We start from the raw sequence: 27,725 nt of genomic DNA on the forward strand, positions 1-27,725 counted from the left end.
GGGTTTTGAAGGCCTGCTAGAATAGCTGAAGCGTTGCATAGCAACTAGCTGTCAGCTGACCCAAACAATGACATCATCAAAACTGAACATCCTGATTGTGCTTAATTTGAAGTTTTTCTCTTAAATTCTGTTGACGTTGGCTGTGATTAATTAAGAATGTAACACTAGTAATTGAGTAATACTGCCTTATATCAGTTATGTTCAGGTCCAGTGAATAGTAAATCCTTTTTTAAGAATATCTTGCATCCATTACTATCACAGTCACTGTTCTGAAAGAGACCTTGCCAAGAACACATTTATATTTTTGGTTTGTGCTTAATTCAAAACCTCAAGTGGAATTAAAGTCAATATTCCTTTATCAATTAAAACGTTTACAGAGCTGGGGATGTGTGGATGCTTGTTCTATTACAAATTTTGATATTTTTATTATATTATTTAACACAAAGGTTATACAGAGAAATATTTAAAGAGTTATTGTTTAAAGTGAAAAACATAATCGGACATCTATTTAAAAAAATGTCTGAGAGGAATACATTAACCAGGAGTCAGTTTAGCAATTGTTGGGGGCAGAGTTTAAAAGGCTGAAGCAATGCACTTTGGGACATGTAGTATTTTCAATTAGTACACCAGAAAGAAAACAGCTTGGGATCTAAGACTTTGCACTGATCTATTTTTAATCTCAAAATGTAATGAAGACTCTTACCACAGCAGGCTGCACTGGTTAGTGATGCTCAATGAAAGCGCCGCATTTATCGAACAGCACTTTGCGGGCCGAACGTCAATACCCAGAAACCCTCGCGCCTGGCTCGTCTGCGGCTGCGCGGAGCCGAGCCATGTGACACCGGGGGCTGACAGCTGGAAATGGGAATAAAGGGAAAAGCAGGCTTGGGTGGATTCAGCAGAAGGATGGGATTTAAACGATCGTAAATCTCGCTCTGGAGCAAAACTTGGAATTACTGGCCTTCTAGTAGTGGTCTTCAAAAAATCATGCCGGTCTGCCCTCAAGCACTTTGAACGCTGATGACGTTAAATGAAGAAGGTGATTTCAAATTAAAAATTAGGACAATCAACCGTGCAGCTTCTTGGGACACCCAGATTTAGTCTTTAATAATTATTATTGCGTGCTTGAAACTGTAAGTGTTGAACGGGCAGCATTATGCGTTGCAGAAGCCCGGAGTGTTTCTTATGAACATTTTCCGGCACTGCTGTTGCAGATAGAGATGACTCACGCTCCGGGGTACTTTGGTAAGAGTTACATTAAATTAGGTTTCGGTCAAGTTACTGTTATTCTGAATTCTGTTTGTATAGCATGAATATAACTATGTATACATTCGTCGCCCGAGATGAAAACAGTAGTGTTTATGCTGAAGTTTCCAAAATCCTTCTTTCTACTGGACAATGGAAGAGACTAAAAAAAGACAATCCCAGATTCAATTTAATGCTGGGAGAGAGGAACAGACTGCCATTTGGTAGACTCGGTAAGTACTGTAATGTATCCCTCCCAGGTTTTGGAAAAAAAAAACATTATTCATGTCTGTCAGGGTTTTGCCCCAGCACTTTTCGATTCCAGGCGTTGTTTGTTCATAGTTACGTTTGAAATATAGCGTGAATTAACCATTTATAATTTTTAACCGGAGATTTCAATTGATAAAAATGTTCTAAATTGTAACGCACATATGCCGGTTATTTCATATTATTCATCCGTAATAGCAATGCTATCAGAGGACAACAGAAAGGGTAAGTTAAGCATTCTCTGTGAGAATGCAGCCCCAGCAGCGCATCTTTAATTAGGAAGACTCCAGTTATTAAGTTGCTGTGCTCCAGCGTCTGGGAATAAATTCACTTTGGATGAATTTTAGAGATCACTCCCTTGTTCATGTCTTTCTTCCATACAGTGAAGTTTCAGTATAATCAGATAGACACATCACTCTAGTAATGTACTGCACAAGGTTTTCTTTGACAACGAAGATAAGCATGGCAAGTTATGCATTTATAATTGTGACCCTAGATGACTTGTATTTTCTGTGTCACTGTGAGATATGTGATATACTAATGATAATGAGTAATGTCATAGTGGTCTTTAACTTCAGGTGAAGGACAGCTCATTTTTATCTACAATGGTACTGGGTTTTTATTACTACAACTGACTTCTCGTCATCAGGTCATGAACCCGGATTAATGCAGATGGTGAATTATTATAGAGGAGCTGACAAACTGTGCCGCAAAGCATCTCTGGTCAAGTATGTACATTACCTCCCATGATTCATTTTAATTATTAAAGTGCTTTTCTTATGTCCGATAAAAAGATTGTGTTGGGAGGCTTTGGCTACTCCATGTTTTGGCTGATGTCACGTGAATAAAAGTGCCAGGGGCCATGATGTGAGAGAACATCAAATCAATAAAATCCAGCCCACTCTGGCACAATAAAATGCATAAGGCATCAACCTGTCAGAGTTCCAGCTGGCACTTTTAGTCTGTGTTGCTGTTTTTAGACAGATTATTGCTGATCAACGCAAATTTTTGTATGGTCAAGGACACCCCCAATGTGCAAGATCAGTTTTCTTTCACATTGCACCTGATTTGAACCAAATTGTATATCCACTGGGCAAGGGCAAGAATGGGCTTTTTTACAGAACTACCTGTGCGGATTTCGGATCTGTCTCGGTGGAAAGAATTCCCTTTTAGAAATGTCATTCTCCCTCATACACACTAAGATCTCTATTTTTTTTTCTGGTGAATGTAGTAAAAGTGCTTAGTGGTCTGCAGAGATAAGGTTTCTTCTTTAGTTTTAGAAAGGTTCAATCTGAATTCATTTTGGAGAAATGGACTACGCTCGTGACCTTTTAAATAAAAAATTTCTCATTCTCATTCTTGAATGAGCACGACCCAGATAGCTGGTGAAAGATATTTGACATACCTACAAACCTCTGAGCCTAATGAATTGTTTAGATTCATTATTTGGTGTGTATAGATAATCAAATGCGATGTTTGGCTCATGTAAATGAATCTTAGAAGTTAATAGTGGTAAAGAAAATGACCAGTTGTACTCTAAAGCCCCAAAGACTTGCATAGTTGTCTTTCTGAAATATTTGAAAGACCATTTTCTCACAGCGCAAATCAGGTCTCTGGTTCCTTATTGTAAACCTCACGTTTTTGCAGGTTAATCAAGACGAGTCCAGAGCTGTCTGATTCATGCAACTGGTTCCCTGAGTCATATGTGATCTATCCCACCAACCTCAACACCCCTGTGGCTCCCGCCAAGAACGGCATCAACCACATGAAGCACCACCCAAAGACTGATGAGAGGGAGGTCTTCCTGGCCTCCTACAGCCAGAAGAAAGAGAACGGCGAGGGGACGGTGTGGATAGCAAAATCCTCTGCTGGCGCTAAAGGTGGAAATCCAGCTTTCTTAGCATTCATCTAACTTTGCACCAGCACCACAGGCGTGTTTTGTGTAATGCACAGTCACATACTTTAATGGTAATGCATTGTACTTGTCTCATGTGTTTTCAGGTGCTGGAATTTTAATCTCTTCGGATGCTAATCAGCTGTTGGAGTTCATTGACAATCAAGGCCAAGTTCATGTCATTCAGAAATACTTGGAAAGGCCTCTTCTGTTAGAGCCCGGGCATCGCAAGTTCGACATCCGGTGAGGAATGTTTTTCTTTTATTTCAGTTTCTTCTGATGTGCTAGACCACTTATAATTATTTAAGGAGGTCAAATGAGATGTGCAGTGCATAGCGGTTTCTGCTGACAAGTTGTGAACGCAGAGTACAGGGTCTGTTGCGAATATGGGGAAGAATGAAAGAATCTGAGAGGAACTTCTTGTCTTTTGTACTTGAGTCTGCAAAGATTTTGAGCACGGTTGGACATGGTGCATTTTCATTTATTTGTGTATTCGCTCATTTGAGTGCGTTGATAGCCACCACAGAATATGAGTTCTGACTCACTCAGACAGCTATTTAAAATGCAGGATATTGGAGTGCTGAGTGGGAGGCTGACTGTGTGCTCTGTTCTCTCAGGAGCTGGGTGTTGGTAGATCACCAATACAACATCTACCTCTACAGAGAGGGCGTGCTGCGCACCTCATCCGAGCCATACAACAGCTCTGATTTTCAGGATAAAACCAGCCACCTGACCAACCACTGCATCCAGAAGGAGCACTCCAAAAACTATGGCAAATACGAGGAGGGAAACGAGATGTTCTTTGAGGAGTTCCGTCAGTATTTATCAAACACTCACAAAGTAGCTCTGGAGACTTCAATTTTACCTCAAATCAAGCAGATAATAAGGTAACTGCAGCTTTTGTGTCAGCAGCATCTGAAATTCATTCAGGACCTTTTATTTTGCAGTTGTTCTTTTTGGGGTGAAACATTACCCCCTTATCATAGCTTCTCAAGTACCATATATCTGTTTGTTTGTAAAATCCCATCCGCACAAATAAGGAGCTGTCTGAGCCTGTATCATGTATTAATACAAATGCTTTCAATTTGTTTCAGTATAATTAAATATGAGAGGAGTGTAGGCAGCTTCAGATGTACCGTCTGTCTTATTGACTCTTTCACTGTCGTCTCGGCCCACAGGTGCTGCCTGATGTGCATTGAGCCAGCGATTAGCACGAAGCACCTCTCCTACCAGAGCTTCCAGCTGTTTGGGTTTGACTTCATGGTGGACAGCGATTTGAAAGTCTGGCTGATAGAGATCAATGGAGCACCGGCTTGTGCCCAGTAAGACATCAACACTTCTTTCCCTTTTTGTCAAGTCTAATGCCAGGTGGACCTACAGTATGAGTAGTGTCTATAGTTTTTAGGTTTTATTTAAATATCTGAGTGTCATGCAGGATTATGTGACAGCTGTGTTGTATAAACCTATGTCTTTTCAGCTGCTTCCTTATTTTATTTCTTTCATTTCCCATTGTTTGTCCTCTGGAACCTTTGCAATTTAGATTCCCCACGCTGCTCCTTAAAGTGGACTGTTATGATGCATAGTTTGCACAGGAATGGTTGGAGTGCTCAGCTGCAGTGCGGTTCTTTTGTCTGAAAATTCTTCAGCCTAACAAACAATGTCAGAAGTTTTCCCTTCTTTTACACATCATTCCAGTTTTGTAGAATTTAATTTTGCCCTGAAACCATTTACTTGCTAAGTGAGCAGCGCAGAAGCTGAGTTATAACCTGCAGTCCATCTTTTCTTCCCTCTGCGCCGTGATCAAACGGAAGTGAGATTTGTACAATATTGCTGTACTTACAGTATGGCATTTGAGCTTTGGTTTTAAGCATTGTACCAAATATCTAAAAATACTTACAAAGTAATTTTTAGAACCTCAATGTCTCAATAAACATTTGAATTCAGTATGTAAAGTAAAGGTGTTTTATTCATTAATTTAAGCCTATAGAAGATTTTGCATATTGTACAAACACATGCCCCTTTAAAAAGGGTAACCTGTTTATATTTAAAAATGTAACTGAAGGGAAGTTAACTCATAGAAGGAGTGCTTTCACACGCATTGATTTGTTTCAAATTGTAAATGTGGTATTTTAGTGGCATATCCTTAAATCACAACGGGCTTTACTATCTTGTGAAAAATAAGATTGGGCTATGTTTAAAAGAAACAAAGAATTTGTTCAATTTGGAACAATTTTATATAAAGTAAAACTCCATTCCAGAGTAGTGAAAAGTAATTTGAAATTTACCTGAAATCAAACCTTCAAGCCACATACCAATCATAAAGTGTAAGCCTGATGAATAGTCTTCGTTCTGCCCATTGGAGATCCAGTAACACGCACTAGATTTATTTTCAAATCAAGAGACTATTGAGAAGCGATCACAGAGTGCATCACAATGGCTGTCAAATGACAATCAGTGACAATAATAAATGTTTTTTCTTACTTTAGAGATGAAGTCTTGGCTTTTAAGTATATTTTACCCTCATTTTAAGGTTTATGGTTTAGATGGCATAGATAATACTGTAAAAAGTCAGCTTCTACATTTAAAGTGTTTACACTGCTTAATTATCCAGAACTGCTGAGCCACTTAACGAATTGGAGAGCTTTTCACACAAAAACCAATTGTACATTTAGCTCGTGCATGTTGAATATTCAGATTATGTTTTTTATGTTTTTCCTCTTTAGCATGAATATAACATAGTGTAACAAAAGACTACAAAAGTGTCTTTCACCTAGTTTAAGTAAATTGATTTGAGATCATGGAACCTGTTTCCATAAACTCAAACAGCTGATCCCTACTCACCCTCTAGCCACACCGAGAAAAAACTGAGAACTGAAGTGTAAAAGACAAGTGTTTTCTTACTAGTAATTTTTGCATTTTACAAATGGATTTTTTAAAAGAAACAAGACAAACTGTAAGCTTGATAATGTCAATATCCGCATTGGGTTTAAGGATTGGTTTCTTAGTTGAACGTGTTTGGTTTTTGATTTCCAGGTCTTTAACTATTGAGGAGTAACACATAGTTTAGAAACCTGTCAGGACTGCAGCCCTATTGAACTAGACGCATGTATCATACTATTTTTCCACTTTGTGTTTTTCAGGAAACTTTATCCAGAGCTCTGTCAGGGGATAGTGGATGTAGCAATCTCCAGTGTCTTCACCTTGAGTGATTCCTCTTCAAAGCAGCCAAGCCAGCAGACCACATTTATCAAGCTGTAAACGGAAGATATTGAATATTTAGTGATCAGGCATCTTTTCTTTACCCACATCATGCTCTCCTGATAACTTCAGGTTTTGCTGGTTTTAATCTGATTGGATTTTAGGGGTCCAAATTGCATAGAGAAAATCATGGAGAGGGATTTGGACTGTTCTTCAAAATGATCCTTAAGTTGTGTTGCTGCTAGTGAAGTAACGAGTATTCACAAGAACATCCCATGGAGGAAAGAGGACCTCAAGATTTTCTGTAGTCGATTGAACTAAATGAATTATCAAACTGTTGTCTGTGCTATATTAGAGTATTAACACTCTCAGAAAAATGTAGGAGGCCTGCATTGGAGGTGGTGAATGTCTAAAGACAGAAGTAGAACAAGTTATGACAGAAATGAGCTCTTCCAAAAAATGAATGTCAGAAAAGCACTTGAAAATTGTTGGGGATTTGTGTTGATGGAATAAAAGGTATACAGTACTGCCATCAAGATTTTGAAAGACTGGTTATAAGACCGGCTTATTTTAATTTATCATTCAGCACCTGTGATTCTAGTGCCTTACATCCCTGTCCCCATATCCTAATCAAAACAGAGCTAGCCTAATGTTATTTGGTGTGTAATGCAAACTAGTGTTTTGCAGGTATGGGTCATACTTTTGTTTCAGTACCACTGTGTGACATTCGGTTAACCTTCACTTGCCCTAGAAATCTAAGAAAGGGCCTTTTTTAAATTCCACTGATCCCAAAATTATTTTGATTTGCTCTGAAGTTAAACTCCCAATACTGTTTTGATAGCCATCTTTTTAACTTTTTCCTGCATGCTTACTGTGACACAGGTTGGACAGGAAAACGATCATCAGCTTATAATAATGTTGAATTATCAGCTTTGTGTCCTCCCTTTACTAGATTCTGGATTTTCAGAACAAGATTTGAACAGAATCTAGCAGAACGTGCCTGGAAGAAAACCTCACCAGTGCAAACGACCCTGAAGAGACTGCGGAAGCAGTCAGTGAAGTCATTAACAAATGATCAATGAAGCCTCTTAATTTCATGGACAAAGAAAAATTCCATCAATATTATGACATCCTTTAAATATATTCATCAGTAGGAAGTACTGAAGGACTTGAAAACGTGTTCCATGTCTAACTAATCTTAAGGATCCAAATTATTCAGTGGGGAAGAAGAAGAATTCATAGGAGTGTTACTAAATGAAAGATGGAAGCTTTGAGGAGGTTCTAGAGAAAATGTAACCTAGTTACTGTGTTAAGAGTCATTTATGTTGGCTTTATAGGTATTATAGGTTAATACTATTGTAGCCTCATTTTCTTTTTTTGAATAAGTGCAGAAGGTACTTTTCTACCACCTCAAGAAACAGTGTTAAGACTAGGCTATTTAGATTAGATTCAAGAAGTTATGACTGCAGGCCACCATCGAACACAAACATGTTAACCTCAAATGCTATTGCCTTTGTGTTATGAGAGCTGTGGAGCAGTCAGTGCGTGAGCAGGAACACTATTTAGACTCTCATGGTCAATGAACTGGACAATGAAGGCCTCTGTTTTCCACTCCTGCTGTACATGCTGTCATGGTCACATTGAGCTCAGGTGCTTATTGCCGTTGCTCATGGAAATGTTTCTCCAGGTCCCAGGTTCATGGCATTCCCTTGTACCCTGAATATCTCCCACTGGCCACAATAACACCCATCAAACAATGTTTGGAGCCCCTGTAAGCAGCAGGAACAGGGAATGGCTACTAAAAGGAGCCACAAGCGACCCTGTCTTGGATCCATCTGCCATTTGTGGGAGAATATCCAGTAGTTTGGCAGGTTTTCAAGCTACAGATTGTTTTTCTTAAGAATGTGTTCCTTCTGTAGTCAATTCCCTTAACTTTGTGAGACAACCTATGGATTTGAAAACAAATTAAAGGGGTTTGCAAATCTAAAATTGGGAATAAATGTCAATTGTTTTATGTTTTATTAAGCAATTCAGTAAGTCTTGAAGCAATCTGAGGTTCCAGCATGAACTCTACCAGTATAAGACCACCACTGAGCAGAGGTAGTTTTGCTTTTTCTAGTATGAAGGACTTTTTATGTGATTGTTCTTTGTAGATTGTTGTTAGCACGCATGTGGGAGTGCAGGCCTAAATGCATGTAATTTCTATGTGTATATTTGCAACTGTTTGTTTGAGTATTATGTGAAGTACTCCAGTCTCGTGCTCAGTTTTCAGTCTTTAGTAACAAAAATATTTATTTTAAGATTAGTAAAAATTCTGTTTTTCTATTTCCCTTTTACAATTTTAATTATGGTAGATGTTATCTCGGTCTCAACACAACATTTACGTTTGATGTCCGAACAAAATCCATATATTGAAGATCAGTGAATTAAAATTTGTTACGAAACTCCCATGTGCTCCAGTCTATTTCAGGTGTTTTATCAAAGGTTTCTTTCAACTGTTTGTGCTCAACAGCAAAGAATTTAACATGAATTTTCAGATGAATTGCACTAGGTCTTTTCTGTGGTGACTGATGTTACACTGAATTTCAAAGTAATAGTCTCGAGAGGTTTAGAAGGATAGTGCTTAATATTTTATAGGAAATACAGTGCTAAAGGTAATATTAAATCCTCTTGGGACACCATGGCTTTGAATTGCATAACATTGGTCACCAAGGAATCACCCACATTTTTATGTATTAATGAGCAATTGAGGAAAAGTTTTAAATATGCTTATTGCATAATCTGTTTTTTACTTTGTTCATTCAGAATTATAAATTTGTAGCTATATGTGCTGTGCAAGAGCAGTTTTCCTTAATGGAATTTTCTCTTGTGATATGTGGAATGTAGCCAATCTGTGTCACGTTATCATTGGACCTGGTTGTTCTAAATTCTGAACTGTAACCATTTCTACCCAGTGGGCTAAATTAAGTAAGAGTCTTGTTGGTAGTGATCCTTCATTATCGACTCAGATTGATTGTATTGAAAAAATGATGTCCAGTGAGATTTCCTGTGTATCTAATTTTGTAATTCAAAACCATTTGGACTGTGCAAGGTTATTCCTTGCTAAGTGGAGTAAGTTGTATTGTTGGAGGCTTTTTGAGGAAGATCTACCTCACTTTTGTGTTAATCATTTTTATATCATATTTATGTGAATCGTGACAAAAGTTATCCTATAGAGCTAATTCTGCACTACAACAACAATCAAAGAACCATTTCTTAAATTATCACGTGCAAGTGGAGGAGTCAGCCACATGTAGTCTGTAACTACATATGTTGTAGTTCCAGTGCTGTAGGGCTGGTAAGAGGGGTGCTCTTTCCTATGAAGTGTACAGTGAGACTTTATTGAGCAGTACAAGAAATGATTGCAGAAGACTGGAGTAAAACACATTAAATGCATGTTTTCTGATGTTACATTATCTTCAACAGAATTAATGTTTGAATGTGTAATCAGAATTTAACATTAAAAAAGCTGAAAGGGTATTTGTCTGTTATCTAGATATTGTACACCTTATTGTTTTGGAATATTTAAGAGTAAAGTATGGAGGAGACAATCCCTGAGGAAATGTCCCTGTCTTAAGTATTTTAAACAGTATACAATTCACAAACATTTCCTATTTATTAACCTTAAAGCAATGATTCACTTTTACGCTTTTCATCTCTCCTTGATTAAGGAAAATATGAAAGTGAATTCCTGGTGTTCTGGTTAGAGGGTGTGAACTAGAAGACGTCTTAGGTTATCTCTATTGAATTAACCTTATTTGTAAGGATATACGCAACACAACACTGCCATTTATCACCAATTTAGGAAACGTTATGCTTTGACGTGATTTGTGCATACAATAGGGTATTTTCTAAACACTTGCCTCTTTGGCAGAATGATCTTGTTCACAAAGCTCCTTTTTCACTGCATAACACCATTTTTATTTTCTCATGGAACACAAATGACTGGGATAAATAAGAACTTCACTCAGTAGCAACTACTTTTCTTTGGCCTCATACAGTGGGAGGAAAACCACAGTTCTAGTATCTCTGTATAAGCCATCTTGGCCCTACGTGTGACCAAAGATGATCTGTTAATTTTTGATAGTAGTTCTGAAATCAGAAAGCACATGTGAAGAACTGTACTGTATTCAGCATCCTGTTTGGGTAAAACACCAGTACACTACTGAGCAGACAATCAAGGCATTACACCTAAGCGTATGATCAGTGTTTTTGATATGTAAAAATGCTGTATAACAACATCTGTACTGTACTGTTTTGATTCTGGAGATCAACTATAAGGATAAGTGAAGGACTACTACATTATTCTGCTATACATGCTGCCAGATGTATGGATATGCTCTACATCTCTGGATCCAAAAAAAAATTTTCATAGCACTTTGCTGAGAAAAGCTGTGCAGTGATGTATGTCAGTCATTTGATAAACCTTTTGAATCAGGAGTTTAAATCATACAAAAGGGGACTGTAGTATGCTATACTGTATGAAGAATGCTGTACATAAACTGTCAATCAAATACTGTGTTATTCTCTGAAGAGATTATTGTATGGTATCTTGGCATCTGTATTTAAAACACTATCCATGAGGAATAAAATGGTGTTCTACTGACTTTCTCTCCTTGTGTTTGCTAATGAAAAGCTTTCTTTGTACAAAACGGGGAAATGATGTTTGCTTCCCCTACGATATAAATGAGGTATTCTATTAATTTCTCTACAAATCTGTTTCTGTGGAGTACGTTTATAGTCAGTCCAAAACCATAGAGCTGTTTAAAATTGTAGGGAATTCTTCACAAACCTCTTTACAAGCATTAATTTCCTTGGGGTGTGTTTGGTGAAATACACAACCAGGGTCTCAAAGTCGCATCAAATGTTGAAGAATAGAATTCAACTCCCTATCTCTGTTAATTCTCTCGGGATACATTTTGCATGAAATGATTATGCCCTGAAGAGAATTTTAAGACATTCACTGTTCTTCAATACATTTCTTCTCTCTTTAGAAGTATGCTTCCACACATTGTGGTGTAGTACTGTGGACTACTGTCCTTTAGTTGCTAAATGAAGGAGCAGAGGTGGGAGATATACAGTGCCCTTCAAATACTGGATCAAATGCTTGCATGGAATTACCTTAAATTAAAACTAATATGAATGATAAGATTGATATAAATCTCATGATCACAAATACAAATAGCCTGACTATTTGTATTTGTGATCAAATACAAATTTGATGGGGGGGTAAAGACATGATTGTGACAAATTGAAACATCTTTTGAGATAGGATCCTTTTATATTTCCTTGGGCATTCTAATACTTGTGTTGAGAGCTTAGACATTCTTGGCCTCCACCGTTGTTCCAGTAATGTGTCCTAACCATGCTTACTGCAGTATCAGTGCCTGTCTCAGGTTTGATGGAATATGAAAAGAGAACTGGGAGTTATTATGCAATGATATGTGGCCAGCTTCTTGCACAGTTACAATAAAGTTACACGTATAAATAAAATGATATGCCTTATATATATTGTAGATGGATTTTTCTCTTTAGCTCAACGACATCTCTGCAGGGGGACTTAAACACACAAACCTCTGGAAGGATTACAGTCAAATACTACTTCGTACACGCGTTACCGTTATTCCATGCTGAAAAAAATAAGAAAGAAAACAACGTTTCGGCCGTGGAGCCTTCTTCAGGTGTGAGGTGTGTGTTTTCTTTCTTCTCTTTTCAGCGTGGAATAAACCTTTCACTTGTTCCTTTGTATATCTCGACCTTTAAACATGATGCTCCAGCACTTGTCGTTCGTTGGACCTTTCTAAAGGTATTCAATTTCATACAGAACTTTCATACAGCAAGCTCCATATGAACCAGTTGCAGTCTTCTAAGATAAAGTCTGAATCCCGAAGCACACATTCTCATACTAGAGAATCACGGGTGTCTGAGGGACCTAAGGAAATACGAGCTATATTATAGCCCCCGAACAAACAGCCCTTTGGAGGACCAACAGCAACAGCAACGTCAAACGGATCGAATCTGAGTCAAGGAAACTCTGTGGTGCTTCCGGTTGCTTCCGCTGCCATTAAACATGGAGTCCACGTTAGGACGGAGTGGTCTGTGCTCCGGTCCGAGTCTGAAGAACTTGACTGAACCGGGTTTCGGAATTCCTAAAAATGAGCAGCATCCAGCTGTCCAAGAGCTTTGCCGAGCGCACATTGATTCGTTTGATCAGGCGGTTACCGACGGGCTTTGTCGTGTTGTGCAGGTTAGTGGCTGTTAGATTTCCGTACTCCAGGTTCACGTGTTTACAGAGCTGCGTATCCCACGTGGGGGGAGGCTTGTGCAAGAACGCAGTTATTTTGTTAAAAATACCACTATACAATTTAACAAAATGGTAAAGGTGTGGGCAGATGCGAGCCAGTAGCGTCATAGTCCTAAAACAGTACGTTTCTGACTTACTTTTCAGGTGCTTAAAATAAGTAGTGAATTATTTCAAGAAGCTGAACAGCAGTGATTGGACAGGGTTGATAATATTTTAATATTCCTCATTTGTGCAAAACAGTAAAATAATGGGTTGTTTATTATTAATGATAATATTAGTGCTTTTCTGGACACTCCACTCACAGCGATTTGCAGGTAATGGGGACTCCCCATCACCACCAGCAATGTGTAGCCCACATCTGGATGATGCGATGGCAGCCAAAGTGGGCCAGTACTCTCACCACACACCAGCTATCAGTGGGGAGGAGAGCAGAGTGATAAAGCAAGTTCAGAGATGGGGATGATTAGCAAGCTATGACAGGTAAAGTGCAGGGGGGAAATTTGGCCAGGATACTGTCCAAAATCCCTACTCTTTTCAAGAAATGCCCTGGGATTTTTAATGACCACAGAGAGTCAGGACTTCGGTTTTACGTTTCATCCGAAGGATGTCACTGTATAGTGTCCCCATCACTGTACATGGACATTAGGCCCACACAGACTGCAGGGTGAGCGCCCCCTACTGGTCCTGCTATCATCTCTTCCAACAGCAACCTTAGCTTTCCCTTTGTGTTTAACAAAGCACGTTTCTTCAGACTTCACCAAAAAAAAACAGCCTTGTGTGTCCAGGTGCTGCTTTTATTATGTGTTTCTGATTCCTTTTTCTTTTTTAGGCCATCCCACCACTGGAGTTCATGTTTAAGAATGATCGTATTACCCTGGCATTTGAGGAAGTCACAATCAGCAACCCAGTGGTCACTAAGGGAACGATCTGTCGTGACCTGAGAGTTTTCCCTGCGGAATGTAGGGGTAGGCGCACTACCTACAGAGGGAAATTAGTAGTAAGTGTCACCTTGACTTACTCTTAAAAATCACGCACATAAGGAAAAGCAATTTGTATCTCATAAAGGTGTTTTACTGTCCTTTGTAAACTTAACATATCTACAGTGAAAATTGCGTTTTTCGACAACTTAACTACAAGTTAGACAACTGTAACGGCTAATTTCACTCCTCATTGCATTTAGTTAATTAATTGAACTTGTATGCAGCTGGTTCAAAATATGTGGTTTTATAATAGATAATAATAATAGTTATCTTAACCATGGTGTGTTACGTGAGAGCAAACATACATCATTGCTAAAATGTTCAGTATTGAATTTATAGTAACGATAATCAGTCAATTTTGACGATATTTACTTTTTTCTTTTGTTATGTGTTTCAAGGCAGGTGTCAGCTGGTCAGTGAACGGCATTCCCAAAGGGATTATCAAGCAGTCTCTCGGTTGGGTGCCAGTCATGGTGAAGTCCAAGCTCTGCAATTTGCACGGTCTGTCTCCAAAAGAGCTCATTGCACATCATGAAGAAGCAGAGGTTGTGAATTGCTTTATGGACACGTGAACATCTTTTGCTGCATGTTCCGTTTCTTCAGTTCAGTTTCTAACATCGCTTTCTGTTTGTGACAGGAAATGGGAGGGTATTTTATCATCAATGGAATTGAGAAGGTAATTCGACTGCTGATCATGCCCAGGAGGAACTTCCCTATTGTAATGGTGAGGCCTAAATGGAAGAGCAGGGGCCAAGGTTACACACAATATGGTAAGATTCACATGTCTAAATTTCCCTATTAGACCCTGAAAACCTTTTATTTTCAAACATTTTATTTATTCTACTGTATTTTGTGTAAATGGCAAGACAAGAGACTAGCAATTAACACAATATGCGAGGGCACCAGACACAGAAGACTGAAGAAAAGGGGTAAAGGAATTAAATGTCATTTTGGCCACTGTAGTGTGTTCGTGGACTTCACCACAATAGCATAGATAGTCTATTTAAAATGCTTTAATCCTTAATTGCTGATAGGAACAATTGTTCCGTGCCACAGTGATACAGGATGACATTTTAGGGACCTGTCAGTGTTGCAAACGGAGGCAGTGTGACAGAATAGGATGTCACATGTTTTCTGTAGCGTGGGATAGTGGTGCAGTGGTCAGCATTGGCGCTTCGCAGCACTGGGGTCCTGGGTTTAACTCTGGACCTGGGATGCTACCTGTGTGGTGCTATCAAGAAAATTGGCCCTGGTGTGAGCGTATATTTGTGTCTGTTTTTGCCCTATGAAGGACTGGCATCCCGTCCAGGGTGTATCCTGCCTTGTGCCTGTTGCTTGCTGGGATAGGCTCTCCTGCGACCATGAATTGGAAAAAGCAGTTGGAAAATGGATGGATGTTTTTTGTAACTTAAACTCAACATTTCAACATGTCTTGCTCCCTTCAGGTGTTTCAATACGCTGTGTAAAGGAGGAACACACAGCTATTAACATGAATCTGCACTATCTGGACAATGGAACGGTGATGGTGAACTTCATCTACCAGAAGGAGCTCTTCTTCATTCCTCTGGGATTTGCCTTAAAGGTGATTTTCAAGATTGAGGTCTTGCGTTGTCCCAGTGGCCTCAAAATATTTCCAGATTTCTTAGATCCATAGTGAATCACATCAAGGCCAGTAGCAATGTAACAACTGCATGTATGGGGAGGATAAAAACTGTTTCATGAACATTCTGCACAACATAGCAATGGAATTATACACAAAATTACACAGGACCGTCACAGGTAACAACACTACACAGCAGAGGTTCTAAGAAAGTGTGCTGCGATTTCCCGGGCTGCTGATGTAGCCTGCGGTGTGCACTGTCGTTGCCCGTGGGGAATGTATTAATCACGGTCCTTTTTGTGTGTAATACACTACGTGACCTCATGCTATCGGTTTAATGTGAAGATTATTTGAAGAGGCTTGTTAACTTTGTAGGCCCTGAATATCCTTCCTAAAAGAGGGAAGGCTTTGTAAATGTGGCGAAAGCGAGGTGATGCCGTCTTAAAATGAGAGCAGTGCTGGCTTGACAAGGTGCTAGTGATGTTGTTCTGTCTCCTGTATGCCTAGGCGCTGGTGGAGTTTACAGATTACCAGATTTATCAAGAACTGATCAAAGGGAGGGAGGAGAACTCTTTCTACAAGAACTGTGTGTCAGAGATGCTGCGCATGGTGATGGAGGAGGGCTGCACCACCAGGAAGCAGGTGCTGAGCTACCTGGGGGAGAGGTTCCGGGTCAAGATGCTCCTGCCGGAGTGGTACTCCAATGAGCAGTGCGCAGAGTTCCTTCTGGGGTACGTCCTTACTGCAGCCTGGCACTGCACCCCGACTGAAATCTGAAATCTGGAAAATGGGCCCTTACCTGGTGGCACGTGTGCATCCGGTGCTGATTTCTTAGTCATACCATGGTATGACCTAGCCATACTCTGTTTTCTATGTTTGTAGTTTCTTTTTCCTCCAGCAGATCCAGCTCCCACAGGGGCAGGAGGGTGGCAGATGCAGTTTTATCAGGTCCACTAAAACTGGCTTTGTGCCCTTCCAGTTATCGATCGGGGAGTTTGTGATGTTTACAGTCACACACCTTTGTGTACTGGGGTGATATCTGGAGATAGGTGCACTGCAGATGCCTACGGGTCTGTGCACAGAAGTACTCGCTGGTTGTCCTAGCTTAGTCGATTTTGTTAGAAAAAAACTAATGAGAGTCATGAACAATTCAGAAAAAAATATCTTAAAATATAGATGCTGTTTCCTAGGCATTTGATGAACAGAGTTGTAGTTTAAAGGACGGACTCTGTCTCCCTTTGATGCCTTCATCAACATAACTGTTTTTCTAACAGAGCCATTTAATTCCCGGCTCAGGTGTGCACCACTGGTCCCATGAACTTTGGACTACCTATAGCCTTGAAGAGTGTTGTCTGTGGTACTACCTGCATTTCCTTTTTTCTGGCTGCAGGCAGTGCCTCTGCATTCACCTGAAGTCCAATGTGGAGAAGTTCTACCTGCTGTGCCTGATGACGCGAAAGCTCTTTAGCTTTGCCAAGGGAGGGTGCATGGAAGAAAACCCAGACAGCTTGATGTGTCAAGAAGTGCTTACCCCCGGCCAGCTTTACTTAATGTTTTTAAAAGTAAGCCTTTCCTTACACGTCATCCTATGATCTTTCTTCCCGTCACTCTGTTCCTGTGTTTGTCTGAAAACGATCTCCTTTTTTTACAGGAGAAAATGACAGCTTGGTTATATTCAGTGAAAATGACAATGGACAAAAAGGCACAGAGAGGCAACTGCACGTTGAATTCGGACAGTCTCGCAAAAATATTCAATTCAGGGTTTGACCTGACCAGACCCTTTGAGTATCTCTTGGCCACGGGAAACCTTAATTCAAAAACAGGTAAGGTGACAACAGATTTACCTAATACTAGTTTTATGTGTATTAAGTGTGGTGATCACTCTTTTTACATGACGTGTTTGCTTTCAGGGCTGGGGATGCTGCAGAACTCTGGCCTGTGTGTTGTGGCCGACAAGCTGAACTTCATCCGCTACCTGTCTCACTTCCGCTGCGTGCACCGAGGCGCGGCTTTCGCCAAGATGAGGACCACGTCCGTCCGTCGGCTTCTGCCCGAGTCCTGGGGGTTCCTGTGCCCTGTCCACACCCCCGATGGAGAGCCGTGTGGGCTGATGAACCACATGACTGCCCAGTGCAAGATTGTGTCCCAGGCCCTGAACACGACCACCTTCCCTGCGCTGCTCTGCTCGATTGGTGAGTGTGCCTTTCAGATGAACGTGTGGGGCTGCCCTCTTCTGCAGTCAGTTTTCAGCACTTGGGAACAACAGGATTGGATTTATGCTGATGACTCTTGTTGAACACTGTTCGTAAAGCATCTCTGAAATGTGGCATTAAGGCCCAAGGACACTCATCGTGAGGGAGTGTTTGAAACAAATTGAGAACAGCGTTTGGCTGTCACATCATTAGCAGAATGTTGACCTTATTGCTGGATGAACTGCTATTCATAAATGTTAATGACTGCAAAGTGCTATTGATGACTGCGCATTGATGAATACCTCCCAAGGTCAGATATGAGCTAGTGACAAACAACAAAATCAGATCACAAGAAAGTAATCTGAATATTGTGCTTAAAAAGTTCACCTTGCCCCCAGAAATGCAACTTTTGTGTATGGTATATGGTTTTGTCTTGTAGCTTCACACTGGGATTTCGTTAAAATAAATAAATCTTTCTGATAAAGATTTTGTTTCATTTATCACTGTTTGGTCATTTAATAATATCACGTGCCCCAAAACACCCTTTCCTTACCTTGTTTCTGTTGTGCTGCCATTCTAATCATTACTCAGTTTGAAACGCCTGCCAATGGCAATCAAGGAACAATTGTGCTGATGATATCATCAAAAGGAGATGGAATGCATTCTTTGAACTATGTCTGTCCATCAAATGCTTCGCATTATATATATTTAATTTATTTGCCCCCAGTTTTTTTTCCAACAAACTCCAGTTAACTCCCGACAGCCAGCATGTGCTTCAGTGAATAGAGCCCTGGGTGTCTGTATGAGTTAGTGCTGAGCTGTGTGTCTGTCTCCAGGTGTCACCCCTGTTGATGGCACTCCCAGCCAGCCCTACTCCGAATGCTACCCTGTAGTTCTGGATGGTGCCATGATGGGCTGGGTGGAGAAGGACCTTGCGCCAGCGGTAGCCGACACCCTGCGTAATTTTAAGGTAGGCTGAGTGTTCCTGAATACATAAGGCAATATCTTTCCTTCCTTATCAAGACTGGAAGCATCACCTTACATATGGAAGTACATGAAAGCTGCCTAAGGACCTAGCTTCTGTTTGTAATGGGAAGTATTGAACTTTTCTTTTAAAATCAGATACAGGGGTAATTGTGAAAGAGTTTGTTGAGACGGAAATTCGAATTCAGCCATGGCTGCCTGCTGGTTTGGTGGATGAGGCCGGCAGTGTCCTGCAGTCTGGAAGAGGTTTGTCTGATGGTTGTCTGCCCACTGTGCAGGTGTTGAAGGAGAAGAGGGTGCCTCCCTGGACAGAAATTGTCCTGGTGCCCATGACGGGCAAGGCCAGCATCTACCCTGGGCTGCTCATCTTCACCACGCCCTGCCGCATGGTGAGGCCAGTCCGCAACCTGACACTGGGGAAGGAGGAGCTGATTGGCACCTTTGAACAGGTACAGCACAGGGCCAGAGAGAGCTGCTCTGCGCACATCAGCTTCTTGATACCATTAGACAAGGGCATGCAGAGACATACTTCAGTTTAAGCACAAAAGGGATTTACTATAGGTAGCTATGCTTCAGTCTTAAGCTGAGTTGTGGAAAAATAATTATTTAAAATATTTATTTAATGTGGACTTTCTCCTGCAACAAAGTTTTGTCTTTTCTATTTTTCAGCATCAAATTTAACTTTGCAGCTAGTGCATCTTGACACAGATTTCACTTGAACCTCTGTAGTTTCACAGATGGCGATTAGCTGTAGTCTTAGGCCTGATTACCTAAAATAACATATGCTGTCCAGGATTAATAGTAATGCAATTAATGGTAGGTTCTGTGAAATCACTAGACAATCTCATAATCTTTCGAGTACTGATATTTTAAAGTTTGTAACTAAGGTTACATTATGTATGTTCTGTTTCTGGGATGTAGTGATTCATATAGCAGCTTAACTAAACAAGTGTAACTGAAATATGTAGTTATCTTTTGTCCTAGCTGTACACAGACATTGGGATATTTGAAGATGAGCTTGTGCCTGGAGTGACAACACATCAGGAGCTGTTTCCTCACAGCATGCTGAGTGTGGTGGCCAACTTCATTCCTTACTCCGACCACAACCAAAGTCCTAGGAACATGTACCAGTGCCAGATGGGTAAGACAGCCCTTAGTCATTTACACATTTGGCTTTGCCAGACACACAGTGGCAGGTTTTAAGTGATGTAATGTATGCCTTTTTAAGTGTACTTTAGGTTTTCAGATTGCACAACTTTGGGAATTATATATTATTGCTGGACTAAATACTGTGTGTTACTTAATGCTGAAATGCTTGTGGCCAAGGAAACAATAAACCAAAACATTACAAGTGTTTTTAATAAAAGACTATTGTGTATTTAGTAGGTTTTATTAGTGAGAAGGTTTTGGTCAGGAATGGTGTATTAGGCTAAACTTAAGTAATGTGTGCATTATATGTATCCTATCTTCCCAGGCAAACAGACCATGGGCTTTCCCTTGCATTCGTTCCAGGAGCGCTCGGATAATAAGCTTTACCGCATTCAGACTCCCCAGAGCCCTCTAGTCAGGCCCTCCATGTATGATTACTACAACATGGACAACTACCCCATTGGGACTAACGCTATAGTGGCTGTCATTTCCTATACTGGGTATGACATGGAAGACGCAATGGTAAGCTGATGGACGAGAACGGCTTTTTGTGTTTAAATCCAAGTAATTTCATAATTTTCATGTTATGAAAAAAGTGTTTAAAAAACATTCTGTCCTTACAGTTAAGATATCTTACAGTACAGCGTGTTTTGCCTAGTGGACGTGTATCTGTTGTGAGCATTTTAAGCAGGGTTTTCCTTCTGTCCAAGACTTTCTCTTACAAGAAAGATGTCTGAAAAACAGTGCAGTCATTTATGTCTTATCGGAGCGTGGCTTGTGGCTTGTGGCTTGGAGAGAGACCTCACGCTTGCCACTGTTTTCTACTACTATGCCTATAGCAACTACCACTTGCTCATTCTTTATGATGCAGATTGTGAACAAGGCCTCATGGGAGAGAGGATTTGCTCATGGCTGTATTTACAAGACTGAGCTAATAGACCTGGATGAGAAAGTCAAGGGGGGGGAGAACTCCCTGGTGTTTGGAGTGAAGCCTGGAGATCCGAAGGTGATGCAGAAACTGGACGATGACGGCCTCCCACCAGTTGGGGCAGTATTGCGATATGGAGACCCTTTCTACAGCTACATCAACATCAACACCGGCCAGAGCTTTGTTAATTTTTACAAGTAAGTTGTCGAACAGAATTTAAAGCAGAAACACATTAGCCTGTGTGATCCTCCAAAGTGCATGGAAGGAATTCTATATAAGCAACCAAAGTAGTTACTTGATTTGCAGTTGCGAGTATGAAGCAATTCCTCATTGTTTTTGAACTTAAAAATAATGCTTAAGTGGAATGGTACTGGACAGGTTTTCACAATATGCATTATTATTCAACATAGTTTGTTTCACACAAAACCACTTTAACCAGAATCCTAATTTCCTCTTACCTAGGAGTAAAGAAAGTTGTGTGGTGGACAATATAAAAGTCTGCAGCAACGACACGGGAACGGGGAAGTTTAAGCGCGTCTGCATCACCGTCAGAATCCCCCGCAACCCCACCATTGGGGACAAATTTGCCAGTCGGCATGGGCAGAAGGGCATCCTGAGCCGGCTGTGGCCCACAGAGGACATGCCCTTCACCGAGAGCGGCATGGTGCCTGACATCCTCTTCAACCCCCATGGCTTCCCCTCCCGTATGACCATCGGCATGCTGATCGAGAGCATGGCGGGCAAGTCCGCGGCCATGCACGGCCTGTGCCACGACGCCACGCCCTTCGCCTTCTCCGAGGAGCACTCGGCCCTGCAGCACTTTGGAGAGATGCTGAAGGCGGCCGGTTACAACTACTATGGGACGGAGCGGATGTACAGTGGGTTAAGTGGCTTGGAGCTGGAGGCCGACATCTTCATCGGGGTGGTCTACTACCAGAGGCTGCGGCACATGGTCTCGGATAAATTCCAGGTGAGGACTACGGGCGCCAGGGACAAGGTCACCAACCAGCCAGTTGGCGGAAGGAACGTCCAGGGGGGCATCCGCTTCGGGGAGATGGAGCGGGATGCCCTCCTTGCCCATGGGACTTCCTTCCTGCTCCATGACCGCCTCTTCAACTGCTCGGACCGCTCGGTGGCCCAGGTGTGTCTGGATTGTGGCAACCTGCTGTCCCCTCTGCTGGAGAAGCCCCCACCCTCCTGGTCTGCCACCCGCCAGAGGAAGACAGTCTGCGCTCTCTGCAAGAAGAGCGATTCCATCGATGTTGTCTCCATTCCTTATGTCTTCCGCTACTTCATAGCCGAGCTGGCTGCCATGAATATTAAGGTCAAACTGGACATTAAGTAGCCCGTCCACTTTTGAAGTACTCAGAATGGAGGCCGTGGAGGAAACGAGGCCTGTGGCTACTTTTTATAGGATATAAACCTATTTAACTGGGATATGAAGTCATGTGAAATACCTTAGCCCAGTCAATGAAGCATGTTTTTTCTAGTGTATATATGAGACTGACACTTAATCTGTTTGCTGTAATATATTACTTTTTTATGTTTGAATCAAAGTATATTCTGTGATAATATACTTTCTATTTAATATCCTTGTTGACACAATTTGATCTCTTCAGCTTCCTCCAAAGTAGAGAAACACAGTTTCTGTATTGTAATGAAAAGGTGGAATGAACAGTGTGTTGTGAAAAACAGAATAAAGCAAACTTCACCTACTTCAGTCACAATTATATATTCCAGTGCTGGAATGGCTTTTGCTACAGGGCTTGTTCCTTCTCTCTAGATGAGATGCTGCCATGAGCTAATCATTTGTAATCTGTTGCAAAAAAGCAGGTTGCTCAGTTTTAACTTAACCTTTGCCCTACAAATAGTGTACTTTTGGCAAATTATGTAGTATGCTGAAAATTAGCACTAAAGATTCTAAAATGGATTATATTCCTGAATATGCAGTTAGAAGGTTTAAGGCATGCCACAGTAACCGTTGAGAAAAATGCAGTTCTTTCAGTGAAAATCAGAGAAAGAGTGAGGTGGTACCCGCTGGAGATGTGTAAGAGAGGGAAGAGGCAAAAGATATGTTTGCAGCTTTTGCATTTAATATTGATTTCAGAAAAAAATAATTGGCAATAAAATTATTCAAGTTTAAGACTTTCTTGTATACAGTTTTTCTTAAGTGAACCGTGTAATGCTGTACAATCTACAATCCTAATCCATTCAATTTTATATACTAAAAATATTTTTAGTGTCAAATATCCCAACATTTTGATGTTTCCCAAACAATACAGTTGTTTTAATAAATTTTTCATAATGTCTTTGACCTCAGTCGGACCATTTACCCTTTACCTGTACTCATATTTCTTATCCATTGGACAGGTCTCAATCCAATAGCTTTAATGCATATTGAATTAATCTTTAAATTTTTGTTTCAAAACTCAGTTTAAACCAATTTCATATCTTCCAGTATTCGCGGTAGTTCAAGCACTGTTGGAATGGTATAGTCTGGTGTAACTGCAGAGGCAGGTCTTTCGTTGGCGCTTATCCACACAGTGGCTCTGACCCCTGCAGTGCTGCCGCCTTGAATGTCCGTGTCCAGGGAATCCCCCACCATTATGCACTCAGCAGGCTTCACTGACAGAATATCAAAACAGTGGAGAAAGATGGAAAGCGCAGGCTTCTGTTCGGGATGCTCTCCGCCTACTACGACGGCATCAAACAGGTCGCCACACTGCACGGCCTCGATCTTCTCTCTTTGCGTCTTCGAGTCGCCGTTCGTCAGTAAAAGCAGTTTGTACTTCTTCCCCTGCTCCTCCAGCATGGCTCGGACCGGGTCCGGGACTGCTAAGTGCTGCAAGCGCGTTGTTTTCCAGAGCTCGTAACACGCAGACGCTAACGTGGGACTGGGACTCGTACCTTTGATTTCGCGTATAGCTTGATCCCAGTATGATGTTCTTACGTCGTCGATAGCGCTCACTGTAGGGTCGAATGATTCGTGCAGTAGTTTCAGTTTGAATCTGTCGCAGATTTCACCGATGTTGTCTTCATGGCCAAATGTATCCTTCAGGAGATGATGAACCTGTTTTAAATGGAGAGTGTTAACACGGCGAAAACTTTCTAAACGTGCCAACGGACATGTGAAGATGAGAAAAGGAAGGACATACGATGTCGCCCTAAGAGAGCGAATTCATCTCCTTGCGCCAATGCATCAATTGCAACGAAGTTGCGTATTTAGCATGGAGTTGTGGACTAAGATCAGTACTAGCTAGTACCGCACTAGTGCGGGACCATTCCCAGCTGCCTGATCAAATTCGACAAAAAAAAACTGCAGAACAAAGTCGGAGATCGGCCGATCCCGGTGATACGGGTTAAACTGTTGTTCTACTAAGCACAAATTCAAAGGGGCTCAGATTCAGAATATCTGAATTATTCTAACTGGGCCAATAATCATGTATTTCAAATATTTTGCCTATCATATCAATCTAAAGTTGAATGCTCCTGATAATTTAATGAGTTTTTTTTTTAATAAAAATGGATATATGCTACAATTCTTCAGATGAGAGCGTGTAATTGGCTACGCGATGGTATATCAATTTCAACGCACTAAGTAACGAGTACAGCTGCTGTGGGGTTGGATTTGACCCTGTGGTGTATCACAGAGGCTGTAATTCTCTATGATAGGCTACATTTATATGGACGGGCTACAATACAGCTGAGGAAAACCTCTTGACCTTCATGTGCTACATTTGATGAACGTTACCTGTTAGTGTTTCCTCTTTGATGTCTGTGGGCCTTGATAGTTCAGGGCAGATATTACAGTTCTGTTGAATAATGATGCTGATTTTCCACAAATTAAGCTACCGGACCCTCGACTGAGGAGGCACCCCTTGAGCCCTAAATTCTAGGTTTTGTTAACCCTGGGTTCTCTACCACAGATTTCATTGTGGTGGCTATACCAGAGCCCCATTTAGAGTGCTGTTCACAACTCGTCGCAGTCACCGCATCCCTTCACACATACAGAGGTGTGATTTACAGTAACAGAGCCTCGAAAGAGCTGGAAACCACACTGAGAGAGCTCTCGGGATTTTTAAAACAGCGTTTTGTTTGTCTCTCATTTGGTCTGAGTAAGAGCCAGAAGCATCGCCGCGCTGTGTGCTGTCCTCCACAAACTTGCTATGTATGGACCGGAATGAACCACCCGGTCCGTTTCCAAGACATTCAACACACTGGCTGTTTCGACACCGTTATCGCTGGACCACAGCCGCAGGAGAAGGGGTGGCGTTCAGAACCGGTCATAAATAATCACTTCTGAGAAGACTCCAATAAGAACATTTCATTTAATAAAGCCTTAGATTTAACTACAAAAAAATACATTTTACCTGCTTAAACCCTATTTCTTAATATCCCTGCTGCCGTCTAAGAACCACCGCTTTCTTCCAGAGTATTCACCTTATATTATATATCTATCTGCCTGCAGCAGACTACAAGCTCTGCGTGCAATAGTAGGTGTCAAAGAGAGGCCACCTTCCCTCATGATTAGAACATCAGACACAGGTTTATTGTGCTGTGGAAGGAGTACAATTTTTGTTGAAATATTACAATAAAATTCCCAGCGATGAACGCTAAAATCATTACGTGTTAACGTAATAAACTGCTCCTACATGCGATCCTGTGCTGCGCCTAGTACGGTACTAAATTGCATAGTCCGCAGCCAGAGCTGTACTAACTTCAGTCCTGCACTTTGATATCCTCTAGGGCAGCAGCTGTTAACTTTGGGTCTGCTGCAATTCGGAACATTTCTATTATCGACATTAAAGCGTTTTGGTACTTACCTAGCGTAGCGGAGTTGCATGCTAGCCACGGGATCACCCCGTTAGTGCTCTGCTTTCGGGTCATTTAATTAACACACTCTGTCCGATTGTTCTTATTGTTATTCACTTTATAAACCCACAAGCCATAAAGCCCGCAGCAAACGTGGGCAAAAAAACTTTTTTTTTCTATTTCCGGAAACGTGCGCAAGCCGTCTCCTATCAATGCATGCATGCTCAAATAATCACGGAGCTAAACTGAGGAAAAACATCAGAATTATATAAATTGCTAAGCAAACCACTACACAATATATGACCAAATACTTAGAATACCATTACAGTAAAAACAAAAGCAGACTATTAGATTTTTTTTACCGTAATCTTAATCTTAAATCGCAAAAGTTTAACAGGCTGACCCCATTATATAGTGTAATTTGGTGGATAAAAGTGAATGTTAAAATGTACAATTTTCAAATCCAGTTAATGACTCGTCTCATTTATTTTAATTCACTTACCTTTTGAATCGCTATTTTACCTACACCGGCTGTGTCTATGAGAGTGTTGTCCAAGTCAAACAAAATAGCCTTTAATCCATTACTCCCCATTCCCAATGCTTTGCTAATATAACACTAACAAGCAATAACAGATACTACTGATAATACCTGCTGCTAACGTCTAAAAATGAAAAGCAAAAGCTACAATATTTACAGTAAGCCGGAAGCAAAGCGTGGCAAGCTTGTAGCCACGCCTTCGCTGGTGCATATGGGAAATGTAGTTCTCAGTACGTGAAAAGGGAGCAATGCGGAAGGTGAAGGTCTGCATATTATCAATACTTCTCTCCATCAATACTGGAGTGGGGTCTTTAACACACTGATCTTCTCACTTCCAGAGTGGGGTCTTTAATAATGTCTCATATTCTTTGTGCTCTAGATCACTCCTATTGTTTTGTCTCTTATTGCTCTGAGCATTGCATTGTACCTAAATACACACACGTCTGAGCAGGACTGAGAGACATTTTGGTATATTTCACATACATTCTTAAACTGTTTATAAGCATGCATTGTGATCAGAAAACTACTCTATTGTATCTAGACTGTAGGAAATACTGTCATACATTTTAAAACAATGGATAGAATGGTTTAGCAGTACCTAAATACGAGTTCATGATTAAGATCATGCCAGAGGAAATCAAAGCAATAATTACACATTCCTCTCTATGTTGATCTCCAGAGTGTATTCGTCCATGCAGTGTCCTCAGCTTGCCTTCTCAGCAACCATGCTGGCTGGGCAGAAAGGGTAAATAGCCACCTGAGGTATGCTTTATGATAGCTCTTTTTCTGATGCATATCACTGTACATTACAGAAATAGTTCATTTCACAAACATATTCTGATAAAAACAAACTATGAAATGTATGTGTCTGCCTGCCCAAAACAAATACTAACCAACAGATGGTTTGAACTTAACATGGCACGGGAAATGACATCCTTAGTAAAGCCAACTCTTCTAATCAGCTGTGAGTATCAGCCAACAAGTCAGATACTGAAATGTGCACTGCTAGTATCACATTTAGACACTGAAAATACATGGGAATTACCATGACAGTTTGCTTAAATAAAATATATAATACTATACTTTAACTATTTAATACAAATGAATCGACTGTATTTTTCAAGCTTATAGGGTATATTTTACTTGATGTTCACAAATTGATGCCTTTTGCTTCTATATACTGTAGGATTGTTGTTCTGACAGTCATATAGGATAAGGGTGAACAAATGCATTTTAGAGTAGCAGATGCAAACTGCTTCTTACCAGGAACTGAAGTTGGTTGATCACAAACAACCCCACAGCAAAGACAAAAATACATCTGTCCATTCAACTCAAGAGGAACCCTTGATAATTTATTCAGCAATAGCAAAAAAAGTGCTTAAAATCTTCTTGATCTCTGTGTGCACTTCTTATGTATTTCAACAATCAAATAAGAATATACGCTGAAATGTTTTATGTCCTTGAATTTCTCCTTAAACTTAATTTCAAGTAGAATGACAATATCCATCCATCCATCGTCCAACCACTTTATCCATTATAGGGCTGCATGTCAGCTGGAGCCTATCCCAGCAATACAACAGCCACAGGACACGGTA

General features: G+C 40.7%; 3 protein-coding genes across 4 annotated transcripts; 2 read left to right on the plus strand and 1 right to left on the minus strand.

Moving 5' to 3' along the window:
• The first annotated feature begins 833 nt into the window (after nt 1-833).
• On the plus strand, nt 834-11,246 carry ttl (tubulin tyrosine ligase). Of its 2 annotated transcripts, none has more exons than XM_088933924.1 (7): nt 834-1,478; nt 2,162-2,240; nt 3,160-3,392; nt 3,514-3,649; nt 4,024-4,293; nt 4,585-4,728; nt 6,547-11,246. In XM_088933924.1, exons 1-7 carry the CDS (start codon nt 1,310-1,312, stop codon nt 6,662-6,664), a joined length of 1,149 nt encoding a protein of 382 aa, XP_088790050.1. In that variant the 5' UTR covers nt 834-1,309; the 3' UTR covers nt 6,665-11,246. The 2 variants fall into 2 exon arrangements, with proteins under 2 accessions (XP_088790050.1, XP_088790051.1); XM_088933925.1 differs by having other exon boundaries at nt 885-1,039.
• A 1,448-nt stretch (nt 11,247-12,694) lies between these two features.
• polr1b (RNA polymerase I subunit B) lies at nt 12,695-22,925 on the plus strand. Its single transcript, XM_088933994.1, has 15 exons — nt 12,695-12,890; nt 13,777-13,944; nt 14,326-14,472; nt 14,565-14,697; nt 15,373-15,509; nt 16,035-16,258; nt 16,918-17,089; nt 17,179-17,350; nt 17,438-17,719; nt 18,556-18,689; nt 18,982-19,152; nt 19,688-19,844; nt 20,178-20,374; nt 20,724-20,977; nt 21,243-22,925. Exons 1-15 carry the CDS (start codon nt 12,714-12,716, stop codon nt 22,123-22,125), a joined length of 3,408 nt encoding a protein of 1,135 aa, XP_088790120.1. The 5' UTR covers nt 12,695-12,713; the 3' UTR covers nt 22,126-22,925.
• On the minus strand, nt 22,853-26,748 carry nanp (N-acetylneuraminic acid phosphatase). The gene is made up of 2 exons (XM_088933995.1): nt 26,095-26,748; nt 22,853-23,850 (listed from the first exon to the last, which is right to left on the minus strand). The coding sequence occupies exons 1-2, from the start codon at nt 26,182-26,184 to the stop codon at nt 23,215-23,217; spliced, it is 726 nt and encodes a 241-aa protein (XP_088790121.1). The 5' UTR covers nt 26,185-26,748; the 3' UTR covers nt 22,853-23,214.
• Between the last annotated feature and the right edge of the window lie 977 nt (nt 26,749-27,725).

The sequence above is a fragment of the Atractosteus spatula genome, chromosome 15, assembly GCF_055471065.1.
Source record: "Atractosteus spatula isolate fAtrSpa1 chromosome 15, fAtrSpa1.hap1, whole genome shotgun sequence".
NCBI lineage: Eukaryota > Metazoa > Chordata > Actinopteri > Semionotiformes > Lepisosteidae > Atractosteus > Atractosteus spatula.